Here is a 25,805-nt window from a genome sequence, read left to right as displayed (position 1 = left end):
TCGCCTTGCATGTAATCGAATGAACCCGAACCCCACGTGGGTAGCAGTTCCACCCTTAGACCGACGTTTCTGTTGGGAACAGTGAAGAAGCAGGTAAATACAGTGTCCTCAGGTTAGAGCTGTGATGACACGGACGTAATTTTGGGGGGGGACGGGGGGACAGGGGGGACATGTCCCCCCCACTTTTTCAAAAGCCGGTTTTCGTCCCCCCCAGTTTTTACGGTTAAAACCAAATATTTAAATAGCGACGAATCCATGTCCCCCCCACTTTTGAAATCAAAATTACGTCCATGTGTGATGATGATGGTCCTGTGGTAACTTCACAGATGACTGGCCAATTCAGAAATAGGGGGTTTCCACATTCCCCAAGTAATTCCTTATCAGAACTAAACCCAGTTCACACAAACTTCAGACATCAGACGGGCTCCTCAAAGGAACAGGGTGTGTGTGTGTGTGTGTGTGTGTGTGTGTGTGTGTGTGTGTGTGTGGCTGTATGATGCCATCACTATATGTTTCCATTAGTCACATTGCCCACCTTAGATCGTTCATCAGGGCTTCGTATTGCAAATGCTCCACAGTCTTGCTAATCTTGAGACCCATTTGCCAATATCTACTACTCTAAATTCTGGTTGAATCTTTTTGTGTGAACGTCTTACCATATCAATTCGAAGTTTATTTGTCGCTTATTCATACACGGTACAGCCAGCAGTGAAACGCTTTGGCATGTGCGCGTTTACACGAAACACTGGGAGAAGAAATGTAGAATACCGGAAGTATTAAAAGGGTAGTTAACATCCCATCTAGCCCATAATACTCCTGATGTCATACACACAACAGAAAGTAAACATGATGACGTTATCCACAGGGACGGTGAATCAGTTGACACTACTTGCTATGTTCTTATTCATAGGGTTTGTTTCCTGCAGTAATCTGTGGAAGCTCAAAGTTCCCTAACTTAGTGCATAAGGTTAATGGATTGTGGTGACATGGAGGAGCAGTATTTTCACCTTTAGAGTAACAGGTGATTCGACAGAAACTGCTAAAAACATTTTTTTTTATTTTGGTGTGTATCAATCCTCCCAACTCAAGATTTCTCGTAGACACACTGCATAGGGCCGCGCATGCGCAGTAGCGCTCCCATCGCAGCCGCTTTGCTGTGTTGCTGCCTCACTGGAAAAGAGGATTCAAACTTCCGGCACTGTCATGGCGGCATGGTGGTGGTTCTGATGAAAAAAAGAGAAAATAACAACCCACCCCCTCTACACGGCCCTGACATCCGAATTCGAGGATTAGCGGGTCGCAGATCGCAGAAGAGGCAGTATTAATACAGGAGTTACACGTAGCCCTTTTGGGGTTCATCCCGGCCGGCCATGGCGGCGCATAAACCCGTGGAATGGGTCCAGGCCGTAATTAACAGATTCGACGAGCAGGTAGGAGCGTGCAGGAGCCGATGTCTTCCTTCTCATATGGTGCACGGTCCGTGTTTGATGCACAAGTCGCTCACAGATTATGAGAAGGTGTGTATATATATATATATATATATATATATATATATATATATATATAGGGGTTTGTTTGCATCTAAATAAATAGGATTGGCCAGCCGGTTGTGGTACCGATGGAGGGTGGATGGCCAGCTCTCTCCAGCCCTGTGCAGAACCGCACCGGGGCGAGTGAACGGATGCCACACGGGGCACGTCGCGGGGGAGACGGTGTCCACACGGGCGTCTGGGCTACACGGTGGTTCCCTTCACGTAAATCCTCCCCGTGGTCCCGGTCTAGGGAGGAACATACACAAAGGGGCTGTGTAGGAGCCCCTCGGTGTGGGTGAGGAACTGGACCGGGCCGTCGGCACCACCGGCTGGAGGGGAGGCTGGGGACGGCCGGAGCGCGCACGTTAGCTGGCTGGCTAACGCAAGAACTCTTCGGGGCGATTCACAGCGTCTCCCGTTCACGAACAGCCGTTATTTTACGTCGCGGCACGACCAGCTGCTGCTGAGTTGCGGTGGGTTTGTGTGGCTGGCGTGTTGTGAGTTAACACACACGACTTTAAATGACTCGGTTCTGGTACCTGAAACACCGAGCTGCGCTAGCTCGGGGTCGGGGTCCCGCCGTCAGCGAGCGGAGGCGAATAAATCAGCGCGTCTTCAGTCGTGGCCTCCGTTAACGCGACCGTCACCCAGTCTGGCTCACCGTTCACCTCCAGGTGCTTTTAAAAACACCACACACCCCTGGCCAAAGACTTCAGAGGTATTTTTTTTGGTCTTGAACGTTACAAATATGATTAAGCCAGTCCTGTGCAATGTGCATGAGAGTTTAATATAAATTAGACAATAGTCTTGTAATCCAGGTGTAATTGTTAATCCGTGTTTGGAAAACCTCCCGTTAAAGACGACTACTGTACACTTTATTAATCTTCTGTAGTAAGCAGTGCGGTATGAAACTCGTTTGTCAGAATGAAGTGCATACAAAGTGCTTGTCACAAGTTAAACACTTAAGTTCTTTTCAAAATAGTTTTATAGCCAAATCTGTCTCTTCTGTCTTCCTTTTAGATTTAAACCCTTTGCACGTGTAGAACCGTTAAAGGGCATGTCCAGCCTGTGTGGCACCCACGAAGGTGTGTTGGCTGGGAAATATGTGAAATCTTTTTCACTTTTGTCTGGAGAAATGAATACTACACTGTTGTACATGTGGGCAGAGATGCCCTGCGCTAATCGAGCTGAACTTTTTGAAAGGCACTAATGTTTCACGCGCTTAGTCTATTGGTCTCACCGAGCTACAGGCATCCTGTTCTGTAGTGCTCACCTGTTGAATGCACTGGAATTCGATAAATATGTTAATGGTCTTCAGGTCACCCTGCGTTGCTGAACTGGCATGGCACAGAAAGGATAGATGTTATAATAGCGGTAGCTCATATAGCAGGTGCTGCAATAGAGTTAACGCTCAACACAAAGTGGGACTCAAAGTGCGGTTTGGTCATCAGACTGGACACTTCAGGGTCAGGATACCAAACGTACAGTCTGAGTGCATCAAGGTTCCTGTGTCCACGAAGGTGTTTGATTAATGTGATCATAGCAGCTGTCTTGGCTGCCTGTGTCACCAGATCAAGGTTGATCAATATTTAATTGTGCTAATTAGCATTCTCCTGTTGTAAGCCAATGGAAGCAGATAGTGGGATGTATTTAACAGCCCCGCAGGGTGAGATTGGCCTCTGTGTTCTCAGAGTGGCTGTCAGTCTTTACCAGGATGTGGCTCATTAGATCTTAATGAATGCTAAGCTTGGTCTTAGCTACAGATTATCGTAAAATAGGATTTGGGGCTAATGGCTTTAGTGCAACTGAAATCAGCTCTTCGCCTCTTTGAAATCTACCATGTAAATAGTGTTAATGAGGATCGAAGTTTTCATTTCAGGTTTAAATGTCCTATTTTTTTTCATTTTAAAATAATTTGTTCATATTAATTAGGGTCCTTGAAGGGGTGCTCCATGGGTTGATAGATGATGCATAGCTTTGCTTTAGAGGTCCGTCCGACCCCAGTTTGACAGTGCAAGTGTGTATTCACTGTGAATTGTGCTATCGGATTGAAACAAAACAATAAAACTGCAGACTCTATCAGCTGACAGTAATTTTTGCTTTGTGATTAGTAGAAACAGACAATTCTGAAAAAAATGTTATTCACTGGCTTGATCATGGGAAAGGTAAATTGAGCCGTGTATGTTAGCACTTGTGTTTAAGGGCAGAGATTTCAGTAAGCACATAAGCAGTCTTACTCTGTGCGAGAGATAGCATTGTTTGTAGCTAGTGGTGTTGGGGTTGGAGGGGTCAAGTTGAGGTTTGAGGACCCAGGTTGAGTTAGTTAGTCACCCACAATGGGCAGGACTGCTTGATGAACACTTCACAGTTTACGTTTACACTTACACAGAGGTTGTGGAATGTGTGTGTGTGTGTGTGTGTGTGTGTGTGTGTGGGGTGGGGGGGGGGGGTGGGGGGCATGAATGAAACCCCAAGAACATGAATCCGCATTTCGGACGTTCACCTGCTGGACATCTTGGCCTGGTCTGGCTGGTAGGTCGTATACAGAGGTCCGCTAATTAAGAAGCTTGTGCACTTTTTGTTTGTTTGTTTTGAAACACAGATTATTAGAAAGCGTATGTTCTTTTAAAAGGGGTTCTTTAAGAACTTGAGAGGCTGAAACACTTATGGTCTGTAGGCCTTGTCCTCCTGTGCTCTGGGTGAAGGGACTTGGAGGGACAGCCCGTCTGGTCTCCGCCGACATGGTGGCTTTCGCCAAAGTGCCCACAAGGAAAAGAGCTTGGCGGTGGCCTAAAGGGAATTTTGAACTCGCCCAGCAAAACAAAGTGTCCCTGTGTCTGCCGGCCTGGCATGAATATGGATGTCAACATGTTGTGTGTGTGTGTGTGTGTGTGTGTGTGTGTGTGTGTGTGTGAGAGAGAGAGAGAGAGAGGGAGAAACTGCATGTGTGTTCCTGCCTTGCATCCTCTGATCCCGAGGTTCACATTTCCATTTTCTGTTTCTGTTGTTTGGGTGCCTGGCAGGTCTGGTGTGTCTCTCTTTATGGTTCCTCCCACTCTCCAAACTCTCTCTCTCTCCTTTTCTGTCTTTTCTCTTCTTCTCATTTCTTTCTGTCTTTGTTTTATCTGTTTCACTTGCCACCCTGGTAAGGGAGGTCAACACACAGCTAATCACTTTTGTACACTTTTGGTGGTTGGTGACCCCATCCCACTCGTGCTGTGTCATAAATGAGTGAAATATGTAGTGATCAGATGGAATTCTGGGTACTTTTCTGCCTGGGTTGTGTGTGAGGCTGCGGCAGTTGTACGCGCACGTGTCCCATAGAGGTGCAGCACCGCGCTAAAGTCATCGTCGTCTGACAGGCGGCTTGATCCGTTTGTGTGTGCGTGTGTAACCACGGCGAAGGCCTCGGGGTGACGCACCGCCGCTGTGTTTGTGATGTGGTTGGCACTGTGTGCGATATCCCAGCCTTACTCGGTTCTAATGTCTGAATGGCCGCTCGTCCTCATCACCATTTAGGTCAAACGTTTGTCCGACCTGTTAAACCCTCTGGACTCATTGTGTTGTACATCTTGTTTGTTTGTTTGTTTGTTTGTTTGTTTGTTTTTAAAGCTTCCGGTGAAGGTCGGACACCAGAACACGCACACCAAAGTCAGCACGGAGCACAACAGGGAATGTCTCATCAACATCTCCAAGTATAAGTTCTCCCTGGTCATCAGTGGCCTCACCAACATACTGAAGAACGTGAACAACATGGTGAGTGTTTCTTCTCCCTCTCCTGTTATTCACGTCCATGTATGTGAGATCTTCCTTCATTTGTACTTAACGCTAAGGGCCACGGATGGTTAGAAGTGGTTAGAAACTGCGCAAATATGCGAGTGGTTAGGAAATGGCATAAATAATTCTAATGGTGAGAAGTTCCCATCTGTTATGCACATTCGGGTCACGCGCAGCTGCATTCCTACACCGCTGAGAGTTGTATAGAAGTGTTGTGGGCCTTGGGTTCAACATGCTTTACTGCCTCTAACACTGTTTCTCAATGAACATCATATTTCAGTTGCTGGGGGTTGGGGTGTCTCAAGACGGAAGCAGGCTAGAATTCACTGCGCTTTGGGTTGTGGGACTTCGGTATGGGGAGTGCTCGACAGCAGGCCGTCGGACGCTAGCAGCTGGAGTGCATGACCCGACCGTGCTCCTGCTCCGTGCTCCGGTTCTGATCCACTGTTGTGCCTCTCGCAGAGAATATTTGGGGAAGCTGCTGAGAAGAACCTCTACCTGTCCCAGCTCATCATCCTGGACACGTTGGAGAAGTGCCTCGCGGGGGTAAGCTGACTCTTCCTCCGCTCTGAAACGCCTGCTGTCGCCCCCCCTTCCCTTCTGGTGTAGGGCAGGTTTGCAGGTCCTTCCTCCTCATGCAGTAGCTCCACCTTTACTCTCTACCTCCGCTTCAGCCGGGATGTTGCTCCCGTTCCCCAGAGCTGGACCTGCCGTCCCAGGGCCGCAATTCTGCTCCCTGGAGCGTTGCTGTGAAGAGGTCTTATTTTTTTTTATCTGGACCACTATTGGAGGTGAAACTCTTTGTGCCGTGAGCCTCGTCCCACTGTTGCAGGCAGAAGGTGCATCAGATCCACACGGCCCAGCCGAAAGTCCCAAGGCATGAACTCCGCGTCCCGCGACGGCAGACTGAAGTGTTACTGGATATTGTTTACCGAGGTCAGGCGGGAGCTAACGTCACGCCTCCAATGTACTCGGACTCTGGGGAATACGCTGTACGTAAACCTACTCTTCCGAAGTGCCTGGCCTTGGAGGCGTGGTAACGGTTGCCGTGGTTGTTGTGGCTGTGTAATTGCTCTAACTGTTGCAGACAACGTTTTTATTGCTTCTGCTTGTGTTGGAGAAAGGGCAGACGGGTATCAGCTAGACAGCTCTGCGCCTGCTTCTGTAAGAGGAGCTTTGTGGACACGAGTGCGTTTTCCTAAACCTCGGGGCTGCCCTTTGTCCTCTGGGTTCGCCCTGAAACTGACCCCTCTCCTCGTCTTGGATACATCTTCCTGGTGCTCTTGGAGGCTCTACCACCAGCCGACGTGTCCCGCGCGGCCCCCGTGATTCCTGTGCCCCTGCTCAGAAGGCCGTTTTCTCCGTAGGAGAGGGCCTTGTGTCTGGAGCCTGACTAATCTCTCACGCTTACTGTCATGCTGTCACTCGAGCCGTCTCACTCCGTCTGTCTCCTCCTCCTGTCTCCTCCTCCCTCTTCCGCACAACGCTCACTGTCTCGCCGGGATTGCAGCTTGGTTCTGTGAATGATTCGGATCCATGTGTGTATGCTTAGCTGTTGGTTACCGGAACCCCGGCGATGTACAGAATATGAACAGCACAGGTTGCAAGAACTTGTTTCTCTCTCTCTCTCTTATCCCCCTCTCCAGCAACCGAAGGACTGCATGCGTCTGGACGAGACCATGCTGGTGAAGCAGCTTCTCCCAGAGATCTGCCACTTCATCCACACGTACAGGGAGGGGAACCAGTACGCGGCAGAGGTGCGAAACTCTGCCTCGGGCGTCCTCTTCTCCCTCAGCTGCAACAACTTCAACGCCGTCTTCAGCCGCATCTCCACAAGGTACACACACACACTCACACACGCGCTGTGCCGTCAGCTGACCACCCCCACCCCCCCGAGGTGGCCGTGGTGACAGACACCCGCGAGCCGAGAGGTGCCGAGGGCGGTGTGATCTCTTCCTATAGAGGGCGCTCCACTCACCCCGTCTCCACCTGTCTCTGCGCTCAGCTGCCGTACCCTGTTTGTGTTCTGTGGGGATGGTGTGTAGCCATTAGCCAGGAGTCTCCAGCCTCTTGCCGTCTTACAGACTATCCTGCAGTAATTGCATTAAATGTGCCTTTTGTTTTTGTTTGTTTTATGAAATAGCATTATAATATTACTGCGTATACAATGCTGCCTTGCAGAGTTGGTTTTACGTGGCCTGAGTCTTTAGAAATGCTAAGTGCTGATTGGCTGCAGAATTCGGCACGCCGCTCGTGTCTTTAGCGTTTGGCTCCTGGCCCGGAGCTACAGTAGCCATCAACACGGGCGAAGTGAACAGTGTCGTCCGCCCCCACAGGTTACAGGAGCTGACGGTGTGCTCGGAGGACACCGTGGACGTCCATGACATCGAGCTCATCCGCTACATTAACGTGGACTGCTCCAAACTCAAAAAACTCCTGCAAGGTGCGTGTTGCTGTCCTGCTGTGTTCATCAGTACGCGTTTGTCTTGATGCTGGAGCGCAGAGTCCTGACCATGGGTTCAGTGCTGCAGAAGCCTTTACCAGGCCCGGCTTGTCTGGTCTGAACGGTGTGGGCTCCGTGTGTTGAGGACATGATGCGAGTCTCCTTTGCCTCCGTACAGCGTCTGCAATTTTAAAAAGAGATGGCAGTCTGTGATTTGTCAGGAATTTGACTTTGTTTTATTTCCTTTCCTGTAGAAACCGTGTTCAAATTTAAAGCCCTGAAGAAGCCGGCACAGTTGAGCGTCATCTGCAGTCTAGAAAAGGCAAGTTCATGCTGCTGCCCCCTCTTAAGAATCAGCTGTCTTCCTCTAGGAATCAGCTGGACTTATTCAGTGCTCTCTGCTGCCCTCAAGTGGTGACTGCCACAATGATGGAACTACCAGACTCACTGGGAGTGTTGCGCATGGCAGTGTCCTGCGCTTTGTTGACAACCAGCCATGTATTACTGTAGCACACAAGTAGAAAAGTTAATAAAACATCTAAACCTTTACTTTTGATGTTGGAGAGTGTTCAAACGTTCTTACTAAAGTTTTAGTGACTTTGCTCAGTATATGTTTACCATTTTGGGAAAGTGGTTTTAATGAGTGTGCGTGCGTGCGTGCGTGCGTGCGTGTGTGTGTGCGCGCGCGTTCGTGCAGGCATTCTGGAACTGGGTGGAGAACTACCCAGATGAGTTTACGATGCTATACCAGCGTCCCCAGACTGATATGGCAGGTGAGACTTTATTACAGGTCTTGTTCTTCATCCTCTGTGGTGTTTCTGAATCCCTTTGCTTGTTTAAAGTATATATAAGCACTAAAGTTCTTTTCTCACCTTTTCTTTGTGTGTGTGTGTGTGTGTGTGTGTGTGTGTGGGGTAGACTGTGCGGAGAAGTTGTTTGACCTGGTGGACAGTTTTGCTGAGAGTGCGAAGAGGAAAGCTGCCGTGTGGCCCCTCCAGATCATTCTCCTCATCCTCTGTCCCAACATCACGCAGGAGCTGTCCCGAGAACCCGTGCAGGAGACCAAGGCCAACAAGGTACGTACACACACACACACACACACACACACACACACACACACTTGAACTCGTCTCTCACGTGAATCTGTCCATGAACTCTTTTATAACCTCCGTGTCACATGGTGACCAGCACAATATGGGCCAGTGAAGCCCGATGACACCTGCTCCATAAGCTCGGTTAACCCGTCTTTCCTCCGCTCCAATCAGAAACTGTTTCTTGAGAACCTGCGCAAAGCCCTGGCTGGCCACGGCAGCAGCAAGCAGCTGACGGAGAGTGCGGCCATCGCCTGTGTTAAGCTATGCAAGGCCTCCACCTACATCAACTGGGAGGACCACTCCATCATCTTCCTCCTGGTGCAGTCCATCGTGGTGGACCTGAAGGTCTGTGGTCCTGTCTGCCCCACATTGTCCCCGCTGACCCAACTGCTCCCCCGCCCAGCCCACGGTCCGCTCATCGAGGTTCTGACCGTGCCTCGTTCTCTCAAGGCGATATGTGCACTTTTAGTAGTCGTTAGTATTGGGCCAACTCTGCGTCGTTATTTGAAGATATAAATAAGTGCCTGCCCAGGTCATGGGTTTGATTAAGCAGTAGATATGTCATCCGGCCACAGATGTAAGTGTGTGAGAGGAAACACAGTAACCTTGTAAGCATTGATTAGGGTGACCAGTTCTTAGGGTGTTGTTTTTTTCGTTTTGGGGACACCTACATTTTTTTGCAAATGAAATATATTTTTGACTTGTGAGTCTAATAAAGCACGGTTATTTTTAAAAATTTGTTTTGTCATAAGGAACTGAGCTGAATGCAGAGGACGTTATGTGGCCCTATAGGTTGTGAAGGCTATAGTTATTGGTCCTCTTGAGTCTTCTGTGCTTTTCATATTCAGTCCTCCTGCCATATACTCTGTCCTCATTTTGGGAAAACCTTCCATATATGAACCATAGCTAAATGATGCTTCATATTTTAACAGCCAGTCAGCTAAGCTTGCTCCTTGGTTTCACTGACCTGGTGCCCTCCCCTTGCCCCTCCCCTTGCCCCTCCCCTTGCCCCTCCCCTGCAGGCCCTCCTGTTCAACCCGGCAAAGCCGTTTTCTCGTGGTGCGGGCAGCCAGAGTGCCGACGTGGACCTGATGATCGACTGCTTCGTCTCCTGCTTCCGCATCAACCCACACAACAACCAGCACTTCAAGGTTTGAGAGCCATATTGGCGCCCCCTCCAGGTCAGGCGGGTCTACTGCACTTCCAGAACTTTAGAAGAAGTAGCACTGCGTAGTGGCAATGTTACAGACAAACTGCTCTACCATCATGAAGGATCACTAATGTGAAGTAGTCTTTCTCATTATTGTGCGTGTGTGTGTGTGTGTGTGTGTGTGTGTGTGTGTGTGTGTGTGTGTGTGTGCGCACACGTGTTCGTTCGTTCCTTTTCTCATACAGGTCTGCCTGGCGCCATCATCACCACCCACCTTCCATTTTGTCCTGGTGAACTCATTGCACAGGATTATCACGAATGTAAGTTCAGACTGATGGTGTGAGAGTTTATGTGAGCGTGATGAGTTAACTGCTCTCTCCTGATGGTGTGTGAGTGACGGGTTAACTGTTCTCTCCTGATGGTGTGAGTGACGGGTTAACTGTTCTCTCCTGATGGTGTGTGAGTGACGGGTTAACTGTTCTCTCCTGATGGTGTGTGAGTGACGGGTTAACTGTTCTCTCCTGATGGTGTGTGAGTGACGGGTTAACTGTTCTCTCCTGATGGTGTGTGAGTGATGGGTTAACTGTTCTCTCCTGATGGTGTGTGAGTGACTGGTTAACTGTTCTCTCCTGATGGTGTGTGAGTGACTGGTTAACTGTTCTCTCCTGATGGTGTGAGTGACGGGTTAACTGCTCTCTCCTGATGGTGTGAGTGACTGGTTAACTGCTCTCTCCTGATGGTGTGAGTGACTGGTTAACTGTTCTCTCCTGATGGTGTGAGTGACGGGTTAACTGCTCTCTCCTGATGGTGTGAGTGACTGGTTAACTGTTCTCTCCTGATGGTGTGAGTGACTGGTTAACTGCTCTCTCCTGATGGTGTGTGAGTGACGGGTTAACTGTTCTCTCCTGATGGTGTGAGTGACTGGTTAACTGCTCTCTCCTGATGGTGTGAGTGACTGGTTAACTGCTCTCTCCTGATGGTGTGTGTGTGACTGGTTAACTGTTCTCTCCTGATGGTGTGAGTGACGGGTTAACTGCTCTCTCCTGATGGTGTGTGTGTGACTGGTTAACTGCTCTCTCCTGATGGTGTGTGAGTGACGGGTTAACTGTTCTCTCCTGATGGTGTGAGTGACGGGTTAACTGCTCTCTCCTGATGGTGTGAGTGACTGGTTAACTGTTCTCTCCTGATGGTGTGAGTGACTGGTTAACTGCTCTCTCCTGATGGTGTGTGAGTGACGGGTTAACTGTTCTCTCCTGATGGTGTGAGTGACTGGTTAACTGCTCTCTCCTGATGGTGTGAGTGACTGGTTAACTGCTCTCTCCTGATGGTGTGAGTGACTGGTTAACTGCTCTCTCCTGATGGTGTGTGAGTGACTGGTTAACTGCTCTCTCCTGATGGTGTGTGAGTGACTGGTTAACTGCTCTCTCCTGATGGTGTGTGAGTGACTGGTTAACTGCTCTCTCCTGATGGTGTGTGAGTGACTGGTTAACTGCTCTCTCCTGATGGTGTGTGAGTGACTGGTTAACTGCTCTCTCCTGATGGTGTGTGAGTGACTGGTTAACTGCTCTCTCCTGATGGTGTGTGAGTGACTGGTTAACTGCTCTCTCCTGATGGTGTGTGAGTGACTGGTTAACTGCTCTCTCCTGATGGTGTGTGAGTGACTGGTTAACTGCTCTCTCCTGATGGTGTGTGAGTGACTGGTTAACTGCTCTCTCCTGATGGTGTGTGAGTGACTGGTTAACTGTTCTCTCCTGATGGTGTGTGAGTGACTGGTTAACTGCTCTCTCCTGATGGTGTGTGAGTGACTGGTTAACTGCTCTCTCCTGATGGTGTGAGAGTGACTGGTTAACTGCTCTCTCCTGATGGTGTGTGAGTGACTGGTTAACTGCTCTCTCCTGATGGTGTGTGTGTGTGACGGGTTAACTGCTCTCTCCTGATGGTGTGTGAGTGACTGGTTAACTGCTCTCTCCTGATGGTGTGTGAGTGACGGGTTAACTGCTCTCTCCTGATGGTGTGTGAGTGACTGGTTAACTGCTCTCTCCTGATGGTGTGTGAGTGATGGGTTAACTGTTCTCTCCTGATGGTGTGTGTGTGACTGGTTAACTGCTCTCTCCTGATGGTGTGTGAGTGACTGGTTAACTGCTCTCTCCTGATGGTGTGTGAGTGACGGGTTAACTGCTCTCTCCTGATGGTGTGTGTGTGACTGGTTAACTGCTCTCTCCTGATGGTGTGTGTGTGACGGGTTAACTGCTCTCTCCTGATGGTGTGTGTGTGACGGTGTGTGAGTGACGGGTTAACTGATGGTGTGTGAGTGACTGGTTAACTGTTCTCTCCTGATGGTGTGAGTGACTGGTTAACTGCTCTCTCCTGATGGTGTGTGTGTGACGGGTTAACTGCTCTCTCCTGATGGTGTGTGTGTGACGGGTTAACTGCTCTCTCCTGATGGTGTGTGAGTGACGGGTTAACTGCTCTCTCCTGATGGTGTGTGAGTGACGGGTTAACTGTTCTCTCCTGATGGTGTGTGTGTGACGGGTTAACTGCTCTCTCCTGATGGTGTGAGTGTGACGGGTTAACTGCTCTCTCCTGATGGTGTGTGTGTGACTGGTTAACTGTTCTCTCCTGATGGTGTGTGTGTGACGGGTTAACTGCTCTCTCCTGATGGTGTGTGAGTGACAGGTTAACTGATGGTGTGAGAGTGACTGGTTAACTTCTCTCTCCTGATGGTGTGTGTGTGACGGGTTAACTGCTCTCTCCTGATGGTGAGAGTGACGGGTTAACTGCTCTCTCCTGATGGTGTGTGAGTGACGGGTTAACTGTTCTCTCCTGATGGTGTGTGAGTGACGGGTTAACTGTTCTCTCCTGATGGTGTGTGAGTGACGGGTTAACTGCTCTCTCCTGATGGTGTGTGAGTGACGGGTTAACTGCTCTCTCCTGATGGTGTGTGAGTGACTGGTTAACTGCTCTCTCCTGATGGTGTGTGAGTGACGGGTTAACTGCTCTCTCCTGATGGTGTGTGAGTGACGGGTTAACTGTTCTCTCCTGATGGTGTGTGAGTGACTGATTAACTGCTCTCTCCTGATGGTGTGTGAGTGACTGGTTAACTGATGGTGTGTGAGTGACTGGTTAACTGTTCTCTCCTGATGGTGTGAGTGACTGGTTAACTGCTCTCTCCTGATGGTGTGTGAGTGACGGGTTAACTGCTCTCTCCTGATGGTGTGTGAGTGACGGGTTAACTGCTCTCTCCTGATGGTGTGTGAGTGACTGGTTAACTGCTCTCTCCTGATGGTGTGTGTGTGATGGGTTAACTGCTCTCCTGATGGTGTGTGAGTGACTGGTTAACTGCTCTCTCCTGATGGTGTGTGAGTGACGGGTTAACTGCTCTCTCCTGATGGTGCGTGAGTGACGGGTTAACTGCTCTCTCCTGATGGTGCGTGTGTGACGGGTTAACTGCTCTCTCCTGATGGTGTGTGAGATTGACGGGTTAACTGCTCTCTCCTGATGTTGTGTGTGAGATTGACGGGTTAACTGTTCTCTCCTGATGGTGTGTGTGTGACGGGTTAACTGCTCTCTCCTGATGGTGTGTGAGTGATGGGTTAACTGCTCTCTCCTGATGGTGTGTTAGTGGTGGGTTAACTGCTCTCTCCTGATGGTGTGTGAGTGACGGGTTAACTGCTCTCTCCTGATGGTGTGTGTGTGACGGGTTAACTGTTCTCTCCTGATGGTGTGTGAGTGATGGGTTAACTGCTCTCTCCTGATGGTGTGTTAGTGGTGGGTTAACTGCTCTCTCCTGATGGTGTGTGAGTGACGGGTTAACTGCTCTCTCCTGATGGTGTGTGTGTGACGGGTTAACTGTTCTCTCCTGATGGTGTGTGAGTGATGGGTTAACTGTTCTCTCCTGATGGTGTGTGAGTGACTGGTTAACTGTTCTCTCCTGATGGTGTGTGAGTGACTGGTTAACTGCTCTCTCCTGATGGTGTGTGAGTGATGGGTTAACTGCTCTCTCCTGACGATCTAGTCTCCTCTGGACTGGTGGCCTAAGATCGATGCCGTGTACTGCTACTCCGGTGAGCTGCGAGCTATGTTCGCCGAGACGCTGGGTCGCATTGCACTGGGCTGCAGCACACACACGCCGCTGCGTATGACACCGGTGAGCCACACACACACACACCACTGTACATGACACTGGTGACACACACACCACTGCACATGACACTGGTGACACACACACCACTGCACATGACACTGGTGACACACACACCACTGCACATGACACTGGTGACACACACACACACACACACCACTGCACATGACACTGGTGACACACACACACACACACACACACACTACTGCACATGACACTGGTGACACACACACACACACACACCGCTGTACATGACACTGGTGACACACACACACACACACACACACCGCTGCACATGACACTGGTGAGAGACACACACGCCGCAGCGTATGACACCAGTGAGAGAGACACACACACAGATAGTTGTTTGTTATGCAAATAAATGTTATTTTAACGCACACCACTGCCCATGACTCTGATGCAAGATACCGGCCAATCACACCACTAAAAACACCTCAGTGTTTCAATAGTCTTTGTGAATTCACTTACATGGGTAGCCTAGGTAACCTACTTCTGAGGTCACCTTACGGCCCATCGGATATGTTATCCTGACTTTTTTAAATTCCATTTTTTGTTGTTAATTTGAAGTTTATAATCAAACATATGCAAGACGGAAAGAAACCAGCTTTGTGTGTGTGTGTGTGTGTGTGTGTGTGTGTGTGTGTGTGTGTGTGTGTGTGTGTGTGTGTCTTGGGCTGCGTGTCATCTCATGCTCCCTCTGCATGCCTCTCTTCTTGAATTGCACATGTGCTTCTCATGCTATTGTCTTTCACACAGGAACATTTTGGTAGTAAAAGGTCAAAAGGTGCTAAAGTCTCTGGCCAAAGTGACTCTGGAGAGGGTTTGTTTCCGACTCACCTGCCGTTCTCTCTCACCTTCTTGATCGCCAGAGTCTGACGTTAAAGGAGATGATGACCAGTCGTAAGTTCAAAGACAAGACCACAGATCTGGACATACGGAGTCACAAGTACCTTCTGCTGGCCTTGGTCAAACTCATCCACGCTGACCCCAAGCTAATGCTACACGTGAGGATGTTTGGGTTTATACTTTACGTGATGGTGTGTGTCTGGGAATATCTGACTGTTAAGATCTTGAATTATGTTATTAATATGTTTACATTTAAAATTTTTTTTACATGTTTGTTCAGTATTATTTTTACACTTACACAGTGTAAAAATAATACCGAACAACTACAAATAAAATGTAAACATAATAATAACGTGTTTAATAACATATGACCATTAAACCTGGGCCCGCTCCCTGTTTACATTTTATTTGTATATATATATATATATATATATATATATATATATATATATATATATATATATATATATATATATATATATATATGTGTATAATATAACAAATTAATAACTGTGTTTTCTGTTAAAGTATTGCCTTATCTGGCTAGCCGAGAACAAACTAGCTATGAAAGCTGCATTGGCCTAGGTTGTTCCCACTGTTTCAGTGTTGGTGCTAACCAACGTGTGTAAACGCCTATGCAAACCAGAACCCAGACAAACAGAACCCAGACAAACAGAACCCAGACAAACAGGCCCCGGAGACCCAGAGCAGCACAGCTGAGCTCATCAAAGGCCTCGTGCAGCTGGTGCCTCTCGGCAACATGGGTGACATTTCCCAGGAGGCCATGGAGGTGAGTCACCCACACCCGAGAAAGAGAATGAGGGTGGTGGTTGTACCCATATGTACATCCCTGAAATCATTCGCTTGTCTGTAATATCAAGTAAAATGATTAAAACAGTCCTTTGTGAGCTGTTCGTAAAGGTGTAGTCTGGCTTGCAAATTTTGTTTGTTTGTTTTAAGTGTTTTATTATATTTAATTCAGCTTATCTTTGATTGTAGCATGTGTCCCTGGCGATAATCAATCAATCAATCAATCAATCAAATTTTATTTATATAGCGCTTTTTACAACAGTTGTTGTCACAAAGCAGCTTTACAAGTGCCGAGTCCTAGCCCCCAGTGAGCAAGCCAAGGGCGACAGTGGCAAGGAAAAACTCCCTAGTTTTTGCATGAGGAAGAAACCTTGAGAGGAACCAAGACTCAGGGGTGGAACCCATCCTCCTCTGGCTGACACCGGTCACCATGACAACAACAACAATTTAGACAGAAAGAAGAGAAAGAAAAGGAAAAAGATGTAATAATGTCCATCATGGTGTAGGCATCCGGTTAGGCTGGAAACATACTTGCTGTTTGCCCATGCGTTCGCGTAGACAACGTTCACGTACGCGTCGCGTTAACTATTGGAGGACGTGCAAGACCTACGCGCCAAACCGACGCAGGATACGCGAAGCAGCCATGATGCGTATGCGAACGCGTAGTTAACAGCAAGTATATCTTGGCTTTTAGGCAGGAGGTGGCCGGCCCAGGATGGATCGCTGGTCTCTCCTCATCTCATTATTCCTCAAGCAGGCGGGCAGCCATGTGGAGAAGTGAAACAGGGAAAATTAGCTCTGTATGAGGACATATACAGGACAGATGAAATTATAAACATTTCTGGAGTGTGGCAGCAACTCCGGCATTAAGTTAAATTATTACAGCCTAGCTAAAAAGGCAGAACCAGAAGGTAACATAGGCTTGGGGGCATTCTGAGACAATGGCATCCATCCACTGCACTGTCAACAAACTTGAGTGACCACGAGCAGTGACAGGACGACAGCACCAGCGCCCCAGTCTACCATAAAACCCTTCGTCTGTGAACCCCTGGATCTCTACCTTTATCTAAGGGATAATCTATGTTAATTATCAAACGCTAAACCAAATAGGTGGGTTTTCAACCTAGATTTAAAGATTGTGACTGTGTCAGAGTCCCGTACGCATTTTGGAAGGTTGTTCCAAAGCTGGGGGGCCTTATAAGAAAAGGCTCTTCCCCCTGCTGTTACCTTATTAATTTGTGGAACTAATAAAAGACCAGCACCCTGTGATCTTAGTTGACGTGGGGGTTCATAGTAGGAAATAAGTTCCTGGAGGTATTCAGGAGCAAGCCCGTGCAGTGCTTTATATGTTAATAATAGAATTTTAAAATCAATACGGAATTTAACTGGGAGCCAATGCAGGGCTGATAGGACTGGTCTAATATGCTGAAATTTTCTAGTTCTGGTCAGAACCCTGGCTGGGCATTTTGAACTATTTGAAGTTTATTTAGATTCCTATTTGAACATCCTGACAGTAGTGAGTTACAGTAGTCTAATCTGGAGCTAACAAAGGCGTGCACCAATAATATCATGTTCTGTCTTTGGAAGGCTTTGCTGGTTTTGCATCAACCTGAGATCATCGAGCTGTGGAATCCAGACGCTCACATGGAGACCTTCTGGGACATCAGGTAGCATGGGAGTGCTGAGCAGAAGATGCTTCTGCACCTCAGGGATCAGATCAAAGACCTGTGGAGAACACAGGCTTGCTGTGCATGTTGTGAAGTTTCAACATTGCTGGCCAGTGGCCAGCAAATAACCAAAAAGAAAATCTTTTAAACAGTCCTCTGTGGCAAAATGTATTAATTACAAGAAACGAGCACATGCTTATTTCTGTATTTTAGATCTCTGACAACAGAAACCCAATGAATAGTTGAAAAGTAAAATGAGAATTTTGATTGGGACATGGTGGCTTCTTGCAAATGGCATTAGTAGCAGTAAATGGAGCCAGGTTATCTGTCTCTTGTCTTATTGTCAGGACATAGTGACAGTTTAGCAAAGATTACCTTCACTTTTATATGGGCTTCTAACTGCTGCTGTTAGAAAGATGGACTATTTTTCCATTCATTATGGGCCACGGAAATTCCACTTTTTGGGGAGTGAAAGTCAGCGAAACGTCTGGGAACTTGACATATTTCAGTGGGAACTCTTGAGATGAAGTCATTTCGAAACTGGGCCGTTTTCCGCTCCCTTGTTTTGGGTGACGCTCAGTTTCGTAGTGGGTGGGTTTTTGTAGTGGGTGTTTTCTGTGGACCAACGTTTAAGACCCACTTCCCAAATGATTCCTGAAGGGTGGCGAGCCCTGATCAGCAGCTCCCCAGCTTCACCGTGATCTTCTAAACCCTCCGTGGTCTTGTGTGTGCTGTCCTTCAGCTCCGAGGTCCTCGTCTACATCTGCACGAAGCTGATTGGCCACCAGCTGATCAGCAGCACAGAGATCCTCAAGTGGCTGCGGGAGATCCTGATCTGCAGGAGCAAGTTCCTCCTCCGAAACAAAGTGAGCTGCACACTGTTATCCCACCGCGTGTTAACACACCCTGTTGAGCCGCCTTCTCATATCGCCTAACGCCCCTCCCCTTCTGACTCCGCCCACCCTGCATTTGACCCCACCCCCTGCAGGAGCGTGCCACAGTGGGCAGTGCCATCCCCAACTGCCGGCTGGCCCAGGCCAAGCTGGAGGTCAGCCTCTACATGTTCCTCTGGAGTCCGGACATGGAGGCCGTGCTGGTGGCCATGTCCTGCTTCCGCAACCTGTGCGAAGAGGCCGACATCCGGTGTAGCGTGGACGAGGTGCCCGTGCAGACCATACTGCCCAACTACAACACCTTCATGGAGTTTGCCTCCGTCAGCAACATGATGGCCACAGGTGCGTGGCGTGAACTTTATATTTGTGCATAGGTAGACATGAACGTGAAGCTTAAAAGAGTAGGAAAACTGAGGGAAATGTATCGAAAGGTCTTCTTGACTGTGAAGTTGTGGATGTCCAGAAGAGGGCAGCAATGGCTTTGTCTGTGTGCCACCTGTATAGATATTGTGTGTGTGTGTGTGTGTGTGTGTGTGTGTGTGTGTGTGTGTGTGTGTGTGTGTGTGTGTGTGTGTGTGTTTCCTCCAGGTCGCTCAGCCCTACAGAAGAGGGTGATGGCTTTACTAAGGAGGATAGAACACCCCACACCGGGGAACACTGAGGTTAGGCCCACACCACACTGCAATAGGGGAGATGATAGCTGCAATGAATAAACCTGTTCATCCTAAAACTGATTCACTGCAACTTGTGGTGGATTTGGTATAAGCACCTCCTTGATGCTTCTGTGCCCTCAGCATGTCTGCAGCAACCACATTTACATTTACATGACTGTAGTTCTGTTTTACATGAACTTCTTTGGAATAGTGATGTAGCGTGACATGCAAAGACAGCCCTGCCCGAAGTGTATGGTCATTTGTAAGTGAACCGTACTTGATGTTTTCTGCAAAGTGCAGAAGAAAACGTGAGATCACTAGTGACACGAGTGGATGTGTGTGCGTGCGCGTACGACGCGAGTGTGTGAATATGCAGAAAATTGAGCAGCATGCTTTCGTCATACTTTGTTACGGTTTTAGCAAAAAACAAAAAGTGCTTTTAAGAAAGTGTTAGGTCCACAAAACCCCCTTTATATATAAGCTCTCTATATAATATTTAACTAGTTTGTGTGTGTGTGTGTGTGTGTTTTCATATATGTAATTATAATAATATGACGATGTTTTTTTTCAGGCCTGGGAGGACACGCATGCGAAATGGGAGCACGCCACCAAATTAATCCTGACCCACCCAAAAACAAAGTTGGAGGACTGTCAGGTACGTCGCATGCGAACATGTAATACTGCTGACGAAAGCTGGGACGGCACACCTGATTGGCTGGTCCTCCCTCAGGAGTGGATCAACATGACGGGCTTCCTGTGCGCGATGGGCGGGGTGTGTCTGCAGCAGCGGATCCCCCCCGGCCCGGCCACCTACAGCCCCCCGATGGGGCCCCTGAGCGAACGCAAGAGCTCCATGGTCTCCATGGGGTCGTGCGAGGGCAACGCCGAGACGCCCCTCAGCCGCTTCCTGGACCGCCTGCTCTCGCTCATGGTGTGCAGTCACGAGAAGGGCCTACACATCCGGAACAACGTGAAGGACCTGGTGGGGCTGGAGCTAAGCCCCGCCCTCTATCCCATGCTCTTCACCAAGCTGAAGAACAGCATTAGCAGGTTCTTTGACGCCCAGGGCCCGGTGAGCAAACAGAGAACAGCATACTGGTTCAGACCTTCACAATCCAACTCGTCCTGACCAGCCTCGCATGGTCTTGGTTGTAACATGCCCTGTTATTAACACTAAAAAAGTCTCCATGTCTCTTTCAGGTGCCCATCAACGAGACCAACACACAGTTTGTGGAGCAGACCATTGCAATAATGAAGAACTTGTTAGATAACCACACAGAAGGAAGCTCTGAACACCTTGGGCAGGCCAGCATTGAGACCATGATGCTCAACCTGGTCAGGTAAGTGTCTGTGTCATGAAGAACCCCACAAAAAACGCCCGTTGTTGAACACATTTTGGGTGGGTAAATGCCCTCATTCGCAGATTTTCTTTCTTGCTTCTGTCTGAATGGTATATTGGCAGGTATGTGCGAATTCTGGGCAACATGGTTCATGCCATCCAGATCAAAACCAAGCTGTGCCAGCTGGTGGAGGTCATGATGGAGCGGCGAGATGACCTTTCCTTCTGCCAGGAGATGAAGTTCAGGTGAGGGGGCTTTCATCTCTACCTGGCAACCGGGCTCTATAAGCAGCCTTTGCTCCTGCACACCCGATATGATGCACGTCTCTCTCAGGAATAAGATGGTGGAGTATTTGACGGACTGGGTGATGGGAACCTCCAACCAAGCAGCTGATGATGATGTCAAGTGTCTGACCAGGTACGGGCCCCTGTTCCTGGCTAACTCGTAGGTTCAAGGGCAAAGCAATCTGTATATGAAGTGTTGTTGAGGGGGAAAAAACTATTTTCTTCAAAATAAGTTAATTTATGTTTGGCGACTGTTGTGTCCTGTGTCCCTCAGGGACCTGGACCAGGCCAGTATGGAGGCCGTCGTGTCTCTGCTGGCTGGTCTGCCCCTCCAGCCAGAGGAGGGCGATGGAGTGGAACTCATGGAGGCCAAGTCCCAGCTCTTCCTGAAGTATGACTGCACCCTTCTCCATGACACAGTACTTTGTGTGATTGTGTGATTCCCACTGGTTTTCATTTATTTTTTGGCCTAGTTAGTCTTGTAACCTACTTTCACTCACTCACTCACATTTAGCAGGCTGTGGACTCTTCACAAGGGGGCCACTATGTACTGGTGCGAAGCATCCTCACTTTCTTTGGGAGCATGTCGTTCAGCTGACCATAGAGATCCTCGTATGGCTGCTGCTGCGATTTACCAGAACTGCTGTTCAAACCAGGCAACCCCCCCCCCCCTCCCCTCCCCCAGGCTTCATCCTCCTCCTCTTCCTCGCCCCAGGTACTTCACTCTGTTCATGAACCTGCTGAACGACTGCAGCGAGGCGGAGGAGGACGGGCAGCAGGTGGGGGGGCGTAAGCGGGGCATGTCCCGCCGTCTCGCCTCCCTGCGCCACTGCACCGTCCTCGCCATGTCCAACCTGCTCAACGCCAACGTGGACAGCGGCCTCATGCACTCCATCGGTGAGAGCGCCGCCCTGCTGCACGCCTGCTGTAACAGTAAAAATGGGAAATAAGCTATTGTGCGGTGTCCCTAGCTAGTGATTGAGCTACTAGCAAGAATATACGTGTTAATGTTCACTAATCAGTTGATGAAGCGTTTTGATGAAGCGTTCAGGAGACTCCTACTGCCTGACTTTCTCCCTGTCTCGTCCCTTGGCCTGCCTTCACCCCCTTAAGGCCTGGGCTACCACAAGGACCTGCAGACCCGGGCCACCTTCATGGAGGTTCTGACCAAGATCCTGCAGCAGGGCACGGAGTTCGACACGCTGGCCGAGACCGTGCTGGCTGACCGCTTCGAGAGGCTCGTCGAGCTCGTCACCATGATGGGTGACCAGGGGGAGCTGCCCATCGCCATGGCGCTGGCCAGTGTGGTGCCATGTTCACAGTGGGTCGGTGGTGATTCACAAAAACATCATTTTTTTGGACCTTCTATTGAAATCCCAGTTTTTAAGAACATGCAGCTTCTGTTGAATTTTTTCCTATATTAAGATGTTATAATAATGATGAGTGTCACTAATGCATGCAATGACTGTTAGAAAACTATTAAATAAAAATGAATTAAATATATAGAATAAGTCCACAATCGAAACAGTATGTCCTCTGCAGCCCTGATTTAATGGGTCTAATATTTGGAGAAATAAATGGTGTGTGGGTGTGTTAATTGAACGTGGCCTTGATATCTGGCGGTCCACCCTGCCCGTGGTTCTTGGAGGTTGACCCCATGTTTCTCTCACCCCCCCAGGATGAGCTGGCGAGGGTGCTGGTGACTCTTTTTGACTCACGACACCTACTCTATCAGCTCCTGTGGAATATGTTCTCCAAGGAGGTGGAGCTGGCAGACTCCATGCAGACGCTCTTCCGAGGAAACAGCCTGGCCAGTAAAATCATGACCTTCTGCTTCAAGGTATCAAAGCACTGTTGAGTTCAGATGGACTCCACCCTTCTCCTACACTCCTCCTCCTACACTCCTCCTCCTACACTCCTCCTCCTACACTCCTTCTCCTACACTCCTCCTCCTACACTCCTCCTCCTACACTCCTCCTCCTACACCCCTCCTCCTACACTCCTCCTCCTACACTCCTCCTCCTACACTCCTCCTCCTACACTCCTCCTCCTACACTCCTTCTCCTACACTCCTCCTCCTACACTCCTCCTACACTCCTCCCTCTACCCCATCCCCTCTCTTCCAAACAGCCAAACTCTCACATTTGTCTCCCGTGTTGCGCCGCTCTAGGTGTATGGTGCTACTTACCTGCAGAAGCTTCTGGAACCCCTCCTTCGAGGGGTCATCACAGGTCCCGAGTGGCAGATGATCCGTTTCGAGGTGGATCCCACCAGGTACGATCTTCGTGACGACCCTTTCTGTCCAGACCGTGCAGGGCTTCAAGAGTTTTCACATGTGCCTCATTTACCAACGCCAGCGTGGAGGGTGGTCGACTGTGGCCCAAATAGAAATCTTTCTGATTTTGGTCCTCAATTCCTCAGACTGGAGCCCAGTGAGGTGTTGGAGGAGAACCAGCGCAACCTTCTCAAGATGACCAGCCGCTTCTTCCTGGCCATCACCAGCTCCTCCAGCGAGTTCCCCCCGCAGCTGAGGAGCGTGTGTCACTGCCTCTTCCAGGTGGGCGGGGCAAGGGCGGCGGTCGGACTCCGCCCACACACACACCTCCATCCCGCCGGCCCTGTGTGCTGAGGGCTCACCTGTGCATGGGCAGTAGGGCAGGAAAGAGCCAGCAGCCTCTCTCACTGCTTCCAGTGTTTCCTCCAGCATGTTTTACCCTTGATGCGAGTTTAAATGTTGGGTGTGTATTTTTTCTTACGCATGCGCGCGCGTGTGTGTGTGTGTGTGTTTCAGTCTCATGTCAAATATGCTTTCGCTTCCAGTCGATGACGCATTGCGATAGGAGATGAGCAGGGATTGATTTTTGCTCCATACTTGACATGGGCATGTGTGTGTGTGTGTGTGTGTGTGTGTTCTAGCTAGTCGTGTTACCTGTTTGTGCTTATCTCTGTCCTGTAGGCTACATGCCACTCTCTTCTGAATAAGGCCACAGTTAAAGAGAGAAAGGAAAGCAAAAAAGGCGTAAGTTCAGCGGACCTCCTACGTTACTGCTCCACCCGACCCAATGAAACCACCTCATTCTCTTGGGTGACTCAATTATTCTAAAACCTCTTTTGAACTGCTGACCTCTTGACAGCCATCACCTGATTCATCCTACTAATCTCCCTGCGTTCTGATACTCATTTGATGCGCTTTACAAAGACCCCCCCCTCCCAGCAACAGTGCCTACCTCCAATCCCCGTTTGTGTAGGCTCTCAGCTTGAGAAGAATCTATTTGTGGGTTTGGAGGGAATAAAGGCATTGTGGGTAATGTAGTCTTTTTTTTGTGACTGAGCTTTCATATCCTACCAGAATGGCTTAACTTACACTGATTTCCACCCAGCACCTGGACCTTTCTACTAAAAGCTGAAGGTGATCTTCCCCTACATAGTCAGCTGACTTCAAACACCTTGCTTTCCTTATTTCTCCTCTAACACATTTACAGGACAGCAGTGGCACGCTTTTCTGTAAGCACTGAAGCACTGAAGCATTCATTCTTCTTAGAATTACTCGATTGACGGTTGCTTCGTTGAACTGCCATACGAGTACCACTTATACAAGTAAAATATCGTCATCCGTTTTGATAACCGATACTTATAATGTCTGACTTTTTTTTTTTGGTCTTCATCTTCCGTCTCAGGTGGTGAGCCAGCGTTTTCCTCAGAACAGCATTGGTGCCGTGGGCAGCGCCATGTTCCTTCGCTTCATCAACCCGGCCATCGTCTCCCCCTACGAAGCAGGCATCCTGGACAAGAAGCCCCCTCCGCGGATCGAGCGCGGCCTCAAGCTCATGTCGAAGGTGGTCCAGCGAGTTCGGGGTGGGGGCGTGGGGTGGGGGCGGGGGGCGCGTGGTGGGGGCGTGGGGGGGGGGTGGGCGTGGGGCGGGGGCGTTGGGCGGGGGCGTGGGGGGGGTGTAGGCTCATCGTGTAGTCATTCTGTTGTCACACAGATCCTGCAGAGCATCGCCAATCACGTGCTGTTCACGAAGGAGGAATACATGAGGCCGTTTAACGACTTCGTGAAGAGCAATTTTGATGCTGCTAGAAGGTACCTAAGCATCCTCTGTCCACTTTATTTTATAGAATCCATTTCTCCCAGTATTAAAGTATTATTATTAGGAGTATTCTATTATTGATGTATTAAAATTTTCCCCTTAAAATATAATTGTCTTGGTATGAAATGCTTTCCATGTCAGTTAGTCTTTCAAGATTTCATATTGTGTTCAGATTGTGTTGGGGGCGTATTTGGTTAATGATGTTCCTGCAGTTATCGAGTACGTTCAGTCGTTGAGTACGTTCAAACATGAAATGGTATTGTCTTTATACCCAAATCTCTGGAGCACCAGATTAGTGTTTTCATCTCAAGTGTCTTTTATGTATTAAACTAATACGAGCCGTTCCTCTGCCCTGTATCGCCCAGTGGCGGCCTACTTTCAGTAAACTCCATCAGGAGGTTTGCCTCAAGTCTGGAACCTGCTTCCTCTAACCTTCTCTACATGAACCATGCTGCTGTTAATATCCCAGAGTCTAAATTACAGCTTTGTTTGACTGAATGAAGTTTCTTCTTACTGCATATGGTCTTTGCCATCATTGGCATGGTCCTGCTTTTTGTTTGCAGAATTTCCATGTGAACAGGATTAATAGCTTTGCAGCCAGTGTAGAATTTTATAGTATATTTGAATGAAATATTCCAATTGTTTTCTTTTAATATATTTTTGCACATTCATCAATTGGCTTGTAAGTTTCTCATTCTCAATTTCTAAATTGTTTTTCATCTTTGTTTACTCCTGATAAGCTCTATGGACCTGACCTGAACGGTAGTGAGTGTTGGTCAAAGCAGAAATATATCTTTATATACCCAGCTGTATTTTTAGAATATGTAATTAGACCTAATCATTAATATAAAATCCCCTTGCATGTTAATAAAATCCTCTTATATTTGCTAAATATGAATAATAAAAATCTGTGTGGAGTTGACTAGCTGACAGATGACTAGCTCCCAATTTTCTGTATAAAACACTATTGCTGTAAATATGGCTGTTTTTGTGTAGCATGGAACATTTTTTCCAATGCTGGTAACAGGAAGTCCCCATGAATGGGTAGTCCCCATTTAACGTT

The 25,805-nt window shown here is 48.6% G+C and overlaps 1 protein-coding gene across 4 annotated transcripts in view; it reads left to right on the top strand.

Annotated features, from left to right (window-relative positions):
• The first annotated feature begins 1,153 nt into the window (after positions 1-1,153).
• Positions 1,154-25,805, top strand: part of LOC143487624 (neurofibromin) — a 61,656-nt gene continuing 37,004 nt past the window's right edge. The window contains exons 1-32 of one of the 4 annotated variants that reach the window (XM_076986655.1): positions 1,154-1,430; positions 5,145-5,288; positions 5,772-5,855; positions 6,956-7,146; positions 7,646-7,752; positions 8,007-8,074; positions 8,450-8,525; positions 8,671-8,828; positions 9,018-9,191; positions 9,869-9,997; positions 10,242-10,316; positions 14,012-14,143; positions 15,028-15,162; positions 15,651-15,794; positions 17,402-17,481; positions 18,224-18,347; positions 18,470-18,716; positions 18,963-19,036; positions 19,599-19,682; positions 19,758-20,099; positions 20,228-20,367; positions 20,490-20,612; positions 20,701-20,784; positions 20,926-21,042; positions 21,367-21,548; positions 21,765-21,976; positions 22,330-22,491; positions 22,822-22,925; positions 23,073-23,208; positions 23,608-23,736; positions 24,329-24,487; positions 24,638-24,735. In XM_076986655.1, the coding sequence (XP_076842770.1) occupies positions 1,371-1,430; positions 5,145-5,288; positions 5,772-5,855; positions 6,956-7,146; positions 7,646-7,752; positions 8,007-8,074; positions 8,450-8,525; positions 8,671-8,828; positions 9,018-9,191; positions 9,869-9,997; positions 10,242-10,316; positions 14,012-14,143; positions 15,028-15,162; positions 15,651-15,794; positions 17,402-17,481; positions 18,224-18,347; positions 18,470-18,716; positions 18,963-19,036; positions 19,599-19,682; positions 19,758-20,099; positions 20,228-20,367; positions 20,490-20,612; positions 20,701-20,784; positions 20,926-21,042; positions 21,367-21,548; positions 21,765-21,976; positions 22,330-22,491; positions 22,822-22,925; positions 23,073-23,208; positions 23,608-23,736; positions 24,329-24,487; positions 24,638-24,735 (4,274 nt within the window). In that variant the 5' untranslated portion in view covers positions 1,154-1,370. Of the gene's footprint in view, positions 1,431-5,144; positions 5,289-5,771; positions 5,856-6,955; positions 7,147-7,645; positions 7,753-8,006; positions 8,075-8,449; positions 8,526-8,670; positions 8,829-9,017; positions 9,192-9,868; positions 9,998-10,241; positions 10,317-14,011; positions 14,144-15,027; positions 15,163-15,650; positions 15,795-17,401; positions 17,482-18,223; positions 18,348-18,469; positions 18,717-18,962; positions 19,037-19,598; positions 20,100-20,227; positions 20,368-20,489; positions 20,613-20,700; positions 20,785-20,925; positions 21,043-21,366; positions 21,549-21,764; positions 21,977-22,329; positions 22,492-22,821; positions 22,926-23,072; positions 23,209-23,607; positions 23,737-24,328; positions 24,488-24,637; positions 24,736-25,805 lie in introns of all 4 variants that reach the window. The other 3 variants (XM_076986656.1, XM_076986654.1, XM_076986658.1) reach the window with 3 other exon arrangements.

This window comes from Brachyhypopomus gauderio, unplaced genomic scaffold (assembly GCF_052324685.1).
Source record: "Brachyhypopomus gauderio isolate BG-103 unplaced genomic scaffold, BGAUD_0.2 sc47, whole genome shotgun sequence".
Taxonomy (NCBI): domain Eukaryota; kingdom Metazoa; phylum Chordata; class Actinopteri; order Gymnotiformes; family Hypopomidae; genus Brachyhypopomus; species Brachyhypopomus gauderio.
This window is presented reverse-complemented; position numbering and strand designations above follow the sequence as displayed.